The sequence below is a fragment of the Ictalurus punctatus genome, chromosome 7, assembly GCF_001660625.3.
Source record: "Ictalurus punctatus breed USDA103 chromosome 7, Coco_2.0, whole genome shotgun sequence".
NCBI lineage: Eukaryota > Metazoa > Chordata > Actinopteri > Siluriformes > Ictaluridae > Ictalurus > Ictalurus punctatus.
The window spans coordinates 22,591,040-22,605,226 of record NC_030422.2 but is presented as its reverse complement, the minus strand read 5'-3'; the positions used below and the strand labels follow the sequence as shown (position 1 = coordinate 22,605,226).

The window sequence follows — 14,187 nt, the reverse complement described above, 5'->3', positions numbered from 1 at the left end:
TCAAAATTGAAAGAAATACCAGAAATGATGTGGAAGAAGATTGTTGAAATACATCAGTCTGGGAAGGGTTACAAAGATATTTCAAAGGGACGCCAAAGAACCACAGTGAGAGTCGTTATCTCCAAATAGAAAAACTCAGCACAGCAGTGAACCTTCCCAGAAATGGCCGATTTTCCAAAATTCCTCCAAGAGCACAGCAATTACTCATCCAGGAAGTCACAAAAGAGCCAAGGACAACATCAAAGGACCTACAGGTCACTGTTCATGACTCCACTATCAGAAAGACACTGGGCAAAATTGAAATCCATGAAAGAGTGGTGAGGAGAAAACCACCGCTATCCCAGAAGAACATTAATCTTCTCTCATCTGAATTTTGCCAAAACACACCTTTATGATCCTCAAACCTTTTGGGAGAATGTTCTGTGGATTGATGAGTTGAAAGTGGAACTGTCTGGAAGACAGGGGTCCTGTTACATCTGGCATAAACCAAGCACAGAACTCCACAAAATGACCATCATATCTACGGTCAAGTATGGTGGTGGAAGTGTGATGGTGTGGGTATGCGTTCCTGCTTCAGGGCCTGGAAACTTGCAATATTTGAGGAAAAAAATTATTCTGCTCTCTACCAGAAATCCTAAAGTTCGGAAGTGTTTGGTTGCAGTTATTGCTGCTAAAGGTGGCACAACCAGATTTTAAGTTTAAGGGGCAGTTAGTTTTTTACATTGGTGATAGGTGTTGGTTAACTTTTTTGCTTCAATAATAAAAACACTGTATTGTGTGTTTACTCAGGTTGCCTTTGTTTTATGCTGTATTTTGTTTAAATATCTAAAACTATTTAGAATGAGATATACACAAAACAGAAGAAATCGGATATATTTTCACTGCACTGTATATAATATACTAGGGATTAGAGCTTGTTGTGACTGTCTGTTGGTTTTAGACATTATTCCAAAGGTATCTCCTGTGTTTACACAGAATGTTCTGTGGCTTTTTCACAGCACTTTAGATACCATAACTGACTTAACACAAGAAATGTATGGTAAGATGAAATGTGGAAAATTGAGCTGAATTGTCTTTAGCCTGGGCGTATATAAACATTTGGCCTCAACTGTAACGAAACTGGTACTCAGTTATGACTTCAGATTTGACTTGAATTTGAGTTTATGAGACAGTCTACATGGATTACATGGATAACATGTTTACATGTTTACATGTTTACATGTTTACATGGATAACAATAATCCAATATTAACCCAATTAAGACAGTACTCTGATTAAGAAACTACCATGTAAACAGCAATTTTTTATTACCTTAATCCAACTAAAGTCATACTCAAAGTAAACACAAATCGAATTAAGACATGTGGAGTATTCCTGTTTTAGTCACATTATCGACCTGTATTACAGACATGTACACACCTTAATGACACTATTAACGTCATGTGGGAGCCTTCACCGCATATTGTGACAGGACACATTCACACACGGCTTTGCTCAACCGTTTGACGGCAAACAAGCGAGCGAGGCTGCGTCCGAAACCGCATACTTACGTCCTATATAGTAGGAGATACACATGTATTTTGGCTACTATATAGTAGTTAAGTAGGCGGTTTCAGACGCAGCCCATGGCTTCAAACAGTCGTCTATTTGCACGTACAGCAGGACAAATAATTAACTGCACTTGAAGCTTTCGTAAAACTAAAAATGAAACACCCAAACCGTACACGGTACCATAACGAAGACGAACTGTATGACGATACATAAAATTCTGGAGGGAACGTCAGAAGGCTTGGTGTGGGGACATAATGACGTGTGCATTTAATCTCTCTATGTTCTATAACATGTAAAACGGGAACATGAAAGGAATATTCTAATAGCGACTCATGTATACACCTTAATCACAATATAGTCTTACTCAGAATAAGGTCAATAATTAGATTATTGCTCTCCATGTAAACATAGTCAGTGTTTGACCTGAACTAGAAGAGATCGTATTGAATTGTGCACACTCGGACGACTGCAAATAGGCTGCCAACAGAATTGTTTTAGGTGTTTTTCAACACTGAATAATGCTTCTCACAGTAAGCTACAACAGCCTTACTAAGATAAGATAGCTGGCATCCCCATGATAAATTTAAATTGAACTATCAGTGATGCCAACATTTTCTGTGTATTTTGGACACTTTAGTAGCTGACTGACTTCCACTTCTACCACTAACATTCTGTGTATAGCCAAGAAGGATATATAAACAATCCATTAAGCTAAACTATCCTAACTAGGGCCTGTATCCCATATTGTTTTTGTATTTTTTTTTGGTCTTGAAGTCTACATATTGTGTCTTTATGTCTTAAAAAACTGTCCATTTATTTTTACATGAAAAAAATCAGAAATAACAAACTGTTTTGTTACTGTGTCTTTAAGACTGCTAAATTTAAATGACCTTGTTAACTACTAATCATGAACACATTTTAATAATAAGCAATCTCCTTCCTACCAGATGTTAATTCAACTGTTATTGACTCAGTGACTAGCTATTCAATTAGCAAATAGATTAGCAAGGTGGAAGCTGGCTAGTGTTAGCACACTGAGAATTGTGTATACTTCATTAGATAAAGCTGCCTCAAATCAGTGTTTATACTAAATACTCATGAATATCTAAAATATTAGAGTGAAATAATACTACTTACAGGTTGTGCGTCTGCTGTTCTTCAGCAGTATTTTGTTTTTTACATAGCCTGCTCTTTTTTACTGACTGAAATATGCTGAATTTATTTTAAGGATGGACTAAAGTCCAAAAAAAGATTGAAAAAAAACAACTTCTCCCTCTCCTTTGGAATGTTTGATTGTGTAGATACTGATGCATATTCCACGTAATGATGGTTAGGATGGATGCAAGTGCTGAAAAGAACTTTTAATAAAGAGAGGCAGGCAGACAAATCCAAATCATGAGACAAGAGCGTGGTTGAAGAAAACATGCAATGGGTCAGGCGATCTACAAACAGGCATAAACTAGGCAAGGCAAGAAACGAGAACGAGTAACAAGAAACTGGATCAATGGACATGAATCAAAACGAGGAACAAGGTACAAACTCTTGGTATGGTGATAACACTCAATACTACGCAAAGTGCAAAGAGACATGAGGGGTTTTAATGATGAAGGTAAACAGGGGTAAAACACAAGACAGCTTAAAACAATGGTGACTCACATACGGGAAACAACCAATGACAATACAGGGGCAGAGACAGAACATAAACCATAACAAAGCATGTGTCGAAAGTAAACAAAGTCAGTGTCACTGAAGACCCAAAAATGTGCGTTCGAAAAGAGGTTGCACATCGGGCTCATGCTTCGAGCTCGCAACGAGCTTGCTCAACAGGTTTCCGAGCACGCTGCATACTACAGTGCTAGCTCAAGGGGAAATCGTGATAGATACAGATTCATTTCATGATAGACAGCACAATGTTTAACTACAAGCATCACCCTAATAATTTTGCTACAGACTTTAATTTTGTTAGTTGAGGCCAACCTGCTGTACAGCTGTAACCTGTAGTTACACCTGAAGTGGTGGACAAATAGCAATATTTCCTAATAGACTGCATTGAATAGTCTAGAATGCTTTTTATAAGAATATTCAAGGAGAAAATTTGGTTGTAAGGAGTGTACTGGCACCAGTAAACTGACAACACTACATTACAGATTATTTTTGTACCTCCATTATAGCTGATAGGAATTTCATGTGGTAACATATTATGGCTTTGTCTTTTTCACTCTCTGTACATTTCCCCACATAATCATCACTGTTTCGAGCAGCATTCAGAATGAAACAGACAGTAGTCACACAAACTCTGGATGCAGTTGCTCTGTGTGCAATGCATGTCCCATTTAATAGTAATTATTAGTAGTAAAGGGGCATTCATCTTAGCTCGTATTAAAATGTCGCAATGTTGCACCTTGAGAACCTGAAATCGTTTGAGTAGTGACAACTCATGGCTAATACTGTGTGTGGTGTCCTGCAGGCCTCTTCCAGAGAGCTATTGCCCAGAGTGGATCAGCCATCTCCAGCTGGTCCATCAACTATCAGCCGCTGAAGTACACCAAGACACTGGCAGGAAAGGTCGGCTGCTCATACAGTGAGACAGCTGATCTGGTAGACTGCCTGAGGAGAAAAAGTTTCAGGGAGCTAGTGGATCAGGATATACAACCCGCACGCTATCACGTCGCCTTCGGCCCTGTGGTGGATGGAGATGTGGTGCCTGATGACCCAGAGATTCTCATGCAGCAGGTCAATACCATTAGAGTTCAGCCTCATAGTGACCATGCCTCTCTCCTGAGGCAGTGTACGTTTAGTTTCTGACTATGTGCTTATGAGGGCACAGGGAAATATATAATATATACGGCCCCAATTCCAAAAAAGTTGGGATGCTGTGTAAAATGTAAATAAAAACAGAATGCAATTTTTTGCAAATCTCATAAACCAATATGTTATTTCCAATAGAACATAGAAAACATATCAAATGTTTAAACTGAGGAAATGTACCATTTTAAGAAAAAAAATAAGGTCATTTTGAATTTGATGGCCGCAACATGTCTCAAAAAATTTGGGACGGGGCAACAAAAGGCTGGAAAAGTAAGTGTTACTAAAAAAAAACTGCTGGATGAACATTTTGCAACTAATTAGGTTAATTGGCAACAGGTCAGTAACATGACTGGGTATAAAAAGAGATAGATCGTAGATAGATAGAGAGGCAGAGTTTCTCAGAAGTAAAGATATGATATAATCTAGATGGAAGCATATGTTGCTCTAAAACCTGTATATACCTTTCAGTATATGGTCCTGGTTCTCATCTGATGAATTAAATCAAGCAAAACGTTAAAAAAGCTGTGCCGACCTGAGGGCCATGTGCACTGGAGACTGTGGAGTGCACTGTGTCTATTTTTAAGAGAGAACTCATACAACTGTTGGCATTTTATAAGAGAATGTTAAATTCTGATAATATAAACATTACGTATTCAAACAACTAGAGAAACTACTTACCTTTTGTGTAACAAAATCAAGTATTTTCTCATTAAAACCATGTGGGTGAAAAAATGTTGGCACCTGTAATGAAAATGTTTCAGTCTCCAGGAACTCTTGTTTTTCCATTGTCCATATCAGGCTTCAAAAATGTACAAATTTGTCATTAATCAATATGAAAAAAAATCCTAAAGAGCATTCAACTCAAAAGGAAATTGTTTGATGATCTCCACATGGATAAATAATATACAGTATAGACCGTTTAAAAATTACCATTAAGCACAACTGGGCCATATAAAAAAAAAAAAAGTTTCTACTGGCTCCGGTGAGTATTGAAAGCATCATAAATTTCCTTAATACCAAAACCTGGTTGCGTCTGCCAGGAAGTCAAAAGTTAGTCATAGATAGATCTTTCAGAAATGGTCACATGAAAATAAATGCTGGAACACAAAATCTATGTTTTAGAAAGGCCATCACTCCAGAATTGATTTCTCCTATGATCTGAATTAAAGAGGAGATCCACAAGCACTAAACAAAGACAGGAATGAGCGTTAAATGCGCTGCATGTAGGAGTGGTCCAATATAATTGTTAGACATTACAAGAAGAGGCTCAGTGCTATTACTGTTTACCGGAGAAGCCTTACAAAATATTTACTGTAGAGGTGCTAGTAGTTTTGAAACTAGTCTCAGGACTGATATAAAATAATTATGTAATTGCAGTTTTGCATAACATTTGATTAAATACTAATGATGCTGAGGTTTGCTGCCAAGAGATATCTTTTCACACTCTTTCTGATAGACTTAATAGCTATGGAAACAAAGCTATGTTTCTGAGTAATTTCTGTATTTTTCTTATCAGTTATTGGAGAACCAGTGATTTATTTATTTATTTATTTATTTATTTATTTATTTATTTATTTATTTATTTAAAGATGACCTAATGCTGTAACTTCCACACTGTGTCCACTAGGGGGAGTTCCTGAATTATGACCTTTTGATTGGCGTGAACCAGGGAGAGGGGCTCAAGTTTGTGGATGATGGTGGCTCAGAAAGTGAGGAGGGAATTTCAGCTGCAGCCTTCGATTACACTATCTCCAACTTTGTGGACAACCTCTATGGATATCCTGAAGGTCAGTGTTATAAAGCCTTACCTATCCTTAAATGGAGGGATTATAAAATGCAATAAGAAGGTTTTAGAGTTCCACAAACAGTCATAAAGTTACTATTCTGTTATCTGCCATCTTACACTGCCTGTGTTCTCATCCAGCCCTGCCTGCATTATAATTATGCAATTGCAATTGCAAAGTCATGCCAGCAGAGGACAATGCTGGACTATCTTTGAGCAAAAATGAATTTGTGAGTCAGGTTTTGTTTTTCAGAATTTGTGTCATTTGCTTATCTCAGCATTCAGGAAGAGAGTATGCTTTTTTAAAGATTGATGGGTCTGGGTCAATAAAACCAGATGGGATATAATCACCATAAGCCTTGAAACCTGCTGTCTCTAAATCATACACAAAGGGGGTATATGTGGATGTTACTGCAAAAGCTTCATTATACACATATAGGCACAAACCCAGACATGTAAAGTGGTAATAAAACTTTAAGAAGTTGTATTGCCTCTATAAACTTAGAATGTTGTTAGATTGTATGTCTTCCCTGTAAATCTTTGCTTCTCTCTTTATATTTTGCTTATTCAATCTTTCTCTAGGTAAAGATATCTTGAGGGAGACCATCAAATTTATGTACACAGACTGGGCAGACCGTGATAACGGTGAAATGCGCCGTAAGACCCTTCTAGCATTATTCACAGACCACCAGTGGGTGGCTCCAGCAGTGGCCACTGCCAAGTTGCATGCAGATTACCAGTCCCCGGTGTATTTCTACACATTTTATCACCACTGCCAGACAGAGACACGGCCTGAGTGGGCAGACGCTGCACATGGGGATGAGATCCCATATGTGTTTGGCGTACCCATGATCGGAGCAACAGACCTGTTCCCCTGCAACTTCTCCAAGAACGATGTCATGCTCAGTGCAGTGGTCATGACCTACTGGACCAACTTTGCCAAGACTGGGTATGTTTCTGAGTCACCAACTGCCATGCAGAGTGTTTTCACGTTCAATTACCTCACTCTCAAATGCTTTTTATATAGATGATTAAGACTTGAAACTGAATTTATAAGTCTTTTCTAATCCACTTATGCTCCAGTTAATCAGGAAGAATGCATTTTGGTTTTGCAAAATTATAGGTCAGCTAATAAGAATTCTAAGAAGGTGTCTGATACAGTGCAAACTTTCTTATCGTTAACTTTCTTATCTTTAACTTATTCTTCATCAGGGATCCTAACCTGCCAGTGCCCCAGGACACCAAGTTCATCCACACAAAACCAAACCGCTTTGAGGAGGTCATCTGGACCAAGTTCAACTCTAAGGACAAGCAATACCTGCATATCGGCTTGAAGCCACGTATACGCGACAACTATCGTGCCAACAAGGTGGCCTTCTGGCTGGAGCTGGTGCCTCACCTACATAACCTTCGTGATGAACTAATGAGCTCCAGTACCACCCGCCTTCCCCCACGGCCTCCGCACTGGAAGAGCCCTGATGCCCGTGCCACACGCCCACCATACCCCACTTTCCCTCCAGATCCAGATCTCGAGGGCTCAGAGCGGCCACGTTTTTCTCCATTTCCAAATGATGTACGTGACTACTCCACTGAGTTGAGCGTCACAGTGGCAGTGGGCGCATCTCTGTTGTTCCTCAACATCCTGGCATTTGCTGCACTGTACTATAAACGAGACCGGCGGCATGAGGCACGGCGTCACCGCCTATCCCCACAGCGTGGCGTGCCAGCCAATGACCTGGCACACAGCCAAGAAGAGGAGCTCATGTCTCTGCAGATGAAGCGCTCTGAGCAGCGTGATGTGGAGCCACTGCGACCAGCATGTCCACCAGACTACACTCTGGCACTACGGCGAGCACCAGATGATGTTCCTCTTATGACTCCTAACACCATCACCATGATACCTAGCAGCATCGCAGGCATGCAGCAGCTCCACGCCTTCAGCGCCTTCCCCTCCACCACCGGCCATAACAACACACTGCCTCACCAGCACTCCACCACTCGTGTATAGTACTGCCCACTTTGCCTGTCCCTTCTCCATCTTTCTCTCTCATACTCCCTGGTGAAGAAGTACAATAGGGCCTCCTGGTGGTCCTCTTATAGACACACATGAACAGCAAGAATGAGCTGTAAATGTTGGAATTAAGGAAACTGCTTTTTATGATGAGACAAGGCTACAATTAGCAAGGACACTGTCTATTAATGGTTGCTTTGGGATTTTTTTTCCACAATGCTCTAAATGGAAAGGAATAGTCCATCAGGGAAAATATGACTGTCATGAATGGTCTGATGCATAGAGATAGATAGAGAGAGAAAGAATGTTTGATTTTTCTAGTTTTCTTTTGCTCTTTCCTCTCTAGGCTGAAAGACAACATTTATCAGCCCTACATTTCTTCTCTCAACAGATTCCTCTGGTGTTTTTTGTCTTTTTGCTCTGCTCCCGCTATATTTTTTTGTCTTTTCTCTCATCGCACTACAGCTTTGTCCTCATCAAATCCTTTGAACATGCACTGTGATCTAGTGTAATGCACAGGGGAGTCATTTTATACACAACATATGTGTAATAAGCAAATGATACACAACAACACATGATTCTGTTCTTTCTACCAGCAGTTTTGGTGCCAAGTACTATAGTGTACCCATGCAACAAAATACAAAAAAAGTCTGAGAAAATAATAACATTGATCTGGCAACAGAAAGAAATTTACAAGTGCCAGCCTGCTTGTTCTCTTATCATATATTTGGGTTGTCTTATTTGTTCCCCTTTTTTGTAAGTGAAATTAAGTGTCTTTCTCAAAGGCTGATTGTTTATCTACAAGTGCATTGTTGGTCACGATAGCACTGTTTTAAGAAATTACTTAAAATCTCATAGAAAAGCTCAAACCCCTTCTTACCTGCTTTGGTCTTGTCTACAACACCACTGTCTTTTTGGCCATTCATGTTATTACTCTAATGTTCTTTCATATCAGTGTATAATTATTGGTGCTATTGTTTGAGATTTGGCCACTGTAGAAGGCAGTATTTTATCTTCAGTATACTAGTGAACTATCATAGTCAGATGGAGTTACACATATGATGGAGTTACACATATGATGCATGTATGTAGCTATTTCTCAGCTTGTGATATAGGGCTTGGGAAAATTTTGCAGTGTTGCACTTGTTTTTCAGCATTCACACACTTTTTCTCTCTTTTCTCTCCTTGCTTCTCCTGTTTGCACCTTTATTTCCAGAGAATGCTAATTGTGAGGATTCTGGAGGATGTGAGTCAGTATATGTGTGCGTGCACAAGTTGGTGTGTATGAGCTGTTCGATGCATGTCAGCAGCACCTTACAAGAATGCAGTAGAAGAAAGTGTGCTAGAAAGACTGCAAAACAAGTTGGAGGCCTCTAGTGTAAATGTCACCATATGGCTTTTGCATTTTCCTTTTGAAATCACTCCCTTGTTAGCTTTAGTCAGCATTCTGCCAGACTATCACACAAGCTACTGCTGAGCATGTAGTGGAAACCTTTTTTCTGTATACATTTGTGAGCGAATTTCAGTGAAGCAAATCCCTAAGCAACAAATCCATAACTGTGTGATGTAACGCTGCACACTCCTTAAATATGGTTACAATAAGCACAGAGAAGTGAGGGAGCTAAATTGAATATTAATCAGATTTGAACAGGTAGACCATCCAAGATGCATGTGCAATCAAGGCAGACAAAAAAGGCCTAGAAGTACAACACAATGAGGACACATCAGTCATTTTGAGGCTTGCTTAGTTTATTTTTTCTCAATAATATTTCAGTGTATAGCCTGATACTGACATTCTCATTAGATTAGGTATACATGTGTCCATTAGAGAAGGTAGGCCTGATATACATAGAATTATGGAACAACACCTTATTTCTCCATTATTGTTTACTGCCATATCAATTTTTTTTGTCCTATTCTGAGTTCTGTGAGAGTGACAGGGTGGATCTGTGCACGTTTGTCTACAAGCTGATATGTGGAAGAACTTATAGACTGCTGCTGTAGCTAACTATGACTGAAAAGCCTGAAAGCAGGCCAATGTCTGATGCTGCACAGTGCATTGTAACATATAAAATGTCTAGCATTGCCTGACTAGCATACTGGAGATCCTCTATGCTGGACAACAACAAATTGGATTCAGTTCATATCGGATTCAAACTTAGAGGCACACAAAACCATCAAGACATAAATAAAAGACTTTTTCATGGAAAAACAACTGTGAATAATGATTCAGAGGTTTACTTGTTGGACCCCTGTGCCCACGTGATCACTATTTGTGGTAGGAAACACGGCTAACCTTAATGCAGCATACCAGAGTGGAAGTGGACAAGAGCTGTATACAAAAAAAAAAAAGACGTTTGCCTTTATTTCTCTCAGTTTTTGTATACCACTAGAGGGTGAACAGTGGAGACTTTCTTCTCCTGATGAAGCTCCGGGTTCTCAGAAAGCAATGCTAAGCAAAGATAATATACAGAGAAGAGGACATAACTGTACATTTTTCAGTGTAAGAAAAAAACAACAAAAATATTTGTAAATATTCTGTTTCTTGTTTGTTTGTTTGTTTGTTTGTTTGTTTGTTTGTTTGTTTGTTTTATGGGTGAATGAACTACTTACTTTGTGAACATGACAACAGGGGCACGTGTTACTTCAGCCACCACAGACATCACTCTTTCTGATGTTTATTCAGTTTAAGGAATTAACGACCAACTGCAATTTTACAGAAAGGTTGTATGTGCTACAGAGTGAATTTTTGTCTGTTCGATATTTTTACACTTGCACTACTATAATTAATCAGCTATTGAACCCCTAACCCATAATCTTTTTCTGACTGTTCATTCAGTAGTCACTCGTTTTCAGATGACGAGTCACTGTGTGTAATGGAGGCTGTTATGAAGACCTCTGCTCCTTGGGCCTCTTACAGTAGCATTTGAACTAAAGAGCAGCATGGGGAATGTGTAAGATTGCCTTCACGTCATTAAGAAAGAAAATTTTACATCTGCTTAATTATGCACTGGTCAGTTTTTTGTTTTATTTTTGTTTTTTTCATAAAATTTTTGAGACACTCATTTTACAAATGACGAAACATTTTTGCTTTCATTTTCAAATGCACCTACTGGCATCTTACAGTTGCAATCAAAATTATTCAACCTCCATTGCAAATCAGGTTTACTGTCAAAATTTATAGATGTTCAGCTGTTTGCAATGAACAAATCAAACAAAAGCAATTGAAATAGTTCAACACAACGAATTCTTCGAGTGGTTTCCCCAAATTCAACTGAAAATGCAACTTATAATGACTTCAGTCTCAAAATTATTCAACCCCTTCATGGCAAGCATCTTTAGTACTTAGTAGAGCACCCTTTTGCTGTTCTGACCTGCTGCATACGAGATGCATAGCCAGACACCAGTTTCTGGCAGCGTTCCGGAGGAATCTTATCCCATTCCTCATAAGCAATAGCCTCCAGTTCAGTAATATTCTTGGGTTTGTGTGCTGCAACCACCTTCTTCAAATCCCACCAGAGATTTTCTGTGGGGTTCAAGTCAGGTGACTGTGATGGCCCTGTAGAATCTTCTAGGACTTCTTCTGCAACCAAGCCTTGGTGGAATTTGAGGTACAATTGGGATCATTGTCCTGTTTGAAGATCCAATGACGCCCAAGCTTCAGCTTCCTCACAGACGGCATGAGGTTTTCTCCTAGGATTTCCTGATACTTCAAAGAATCCATCTTGCCTTCCACATGCTGCAGGTTTCCAGTGCCAGAGGATGCAAAGCAGCCCCAGAGCATCACTGAACCACCACCATGCTTAACTTTTGACAGAGTATTCTTTCTTCATTCTTCTTCCTCCAGACATATCGCTGATCCATCGTGCTGAAAAGTTCCAGTTTTGTTTCATCACTCCACAGAACAAAAATTCTGTTGCTTATTTATGATTTTGAGCCGACTTTTCCTGTACTTTTAGGTCAGTAGTGGTGTATGTCTTGGAGTTCTGGCATGGAAACCTTCTACATTTAGTATTTATTATGCGCCATACTGTGAACTCACAGAACCCTCAGTGCTTGTAGCCACCAAGTCTTGCTGCAGGTCTTTTGCAGTCATTCAAGGGTTTTACACAACCTGCCTTTTCAGAAATCTGGTTGCAGCTGTTGATATTTTCCTTTTTCTGCCCCGTCCAGGTGTTTCATGTATTTTCTAACCCTAACCAGTTCTGGAATTTCATGTGTTCCAGCTCAACCACACCTGTTGCAACTAATGAAGCCCTTGATAAGGTGTACCAGTTGTACACAACCTGTTTGGCATATTTGTGACAACCTGTTTAGCATATTTGTGCTGTTGTGAGGGAGGATTCTGTTCAGGTGGTTGAATAATGTTGAGACTGGAGAAGTCGTTAAAAGTTGCATTTTCAGATGAATTTGGGGAAACCACTTGAAGCATTCGTTGTGTTGAACTATATCAATTGCTTTTGTTTGATTTGTTCATTGCAAACAGCTGAAAGTCTGTATATTTTGAAAAGAAACCTGATTTGCAATGGGGGTTGAATAATTTTGATTGCAACTGTACTATATTTATGACTACCATTGGTAATCCTGCCAGCTTTGCGGTTTAAATAATGAAAAAACAAAAGAAGCACATAAAATCCCATTGGGGAAAAACTCTTTTTGATCATAAGATCTGCTGTGTACCAAACCTGTGCCTGTTGTCTTGTTCTTACTTTCTTTGTTGAAAATCAGAAACCCGATAAGATGAAGAAAGTGTGTTAATAATGAACTTAAAATAGATGATTATTAAAAAAAAAAAAAAAAGAAAATATATAAATAAGGAGATGATATTTCTGTTTGATTTAGAAATTATTACACACTGTATGCTGTGACTCTGATCTGGGAAACATTAAATACATTCATAGCCCGTTACCTGTCACTGTTTGTTTACTGAATAACCATGCCTCTTAATCAGCTCACAAGTGTCATGGTGCAGAATTTATTTACATTACACTGGAAAAACTACTTAAAACTATGGACATTCTGCATGATTTGGTTTCAAAGGCAAAAAAACACTTAACAAGGTTTTCTCGGGACATGACTTCAGAATTCAACTCCCTTAAAAGTCATCACATTCGTCTGGATTACAAACAACACTTATACAGGTCCAGCTAGTATTTTAATTGCAAACCAATATGCTTTTAAAATGAATGTTCAAGTCAAAATGTATTTTTTGTCAGCAGATTTTTTAAAAAAATGAAATGCTGCTTGCATAAATATTGAAACCCTTCACAATATTCCTTGGTAAAACCACCTTTTGATGTAATGATAGCTTTAAGTCTGTTGGGGTAAGTTCCTAGCAGCTTTGCATAATTTTTGGGAGTGATTTCTTTCAGGCAGATTTGTTGACAACAATTTTCAAACAGTGCCACTGGTTCTCAATGAGAATCAGGTCTGGATGTTGACTTGGCCACTGCACAACATTCACCTTTTTGTTTTTAATCACTCCTACCTGGCTTTGGCCTGGTATTTGGGACCATTGTCCTGTGGCCTCATAACACCAAAGGAAACGTCTGGGTTATGCATGTAACCATATTCCCTGAGAAGGGAAGGAGACGTTGTGTTAGCTTAACAATGTGGGAGTGCCCTCACGTGTGACCGGTATCTGAAGCTTGTGTAACATCATGCCTATTTATAGGCCTGCCATGATCAGGTGACGTGGAAATTAAGTATGTCGCATGATACAGTATCTCACAAAAGTGAGTACACCCCTCACATTTTTGTAAATATTTGATTATACCTTTTCATGTGACAACACTGAAGAAATGACACTTTGCTACAATGTAAAGTAGTGAGTGTACAGCTCATATAACAGTTTAAATTTGCTGTCCCCTCAAAATGACTCAGCCATTAATGTCTAAACCGCTGGAAACAAAAGTGAGCACACCCCTAAGTGTTTTGTATTGGGCAGAAAGTGTCAATATTTTGTGTGGCCACCATTATTTTCCAGCACTGCCTTAACCCTCTTGGGCATGGAGTTCACCAGAGATTCACAGGT

At 39.0% G+C, this 14,187-nt stretch overlaps 1 protein-coding gene across 1 annotated transcript in view; it reads left to right on the top strand.

The window, feature by feature from the left end:
• Positions 1-13,306, top strand: part of nlgn2a (neuroligin 2a) — a 113,921-nt gene extending 100,615 nt beyond the window's left edge. Inside the window, exons 5-8 of the mRNA XM_017472222.3 lie at positions 4,019-4,284; positions 5,987-6,146; positions 6,725-7,091; positions 7,355-13,306. Coding sequence (XP_017327711.1) covers positions 4,019-4,284; positions 5,987-6,146; positions 6,725-7,091; positions 7,355-8,150 — 1,589 coding nt within the window. The 3' untranslated portion in view covers positions 8,151-13,306. The remainder of the gene's footprint in view (positions 1-4,018; positions 4,285-5,986; positions 6,147-6,724; positions 7,092-7,354) is intronic.
• Positions 13,307-14,187: the final 881 nt, after the last annotated feature.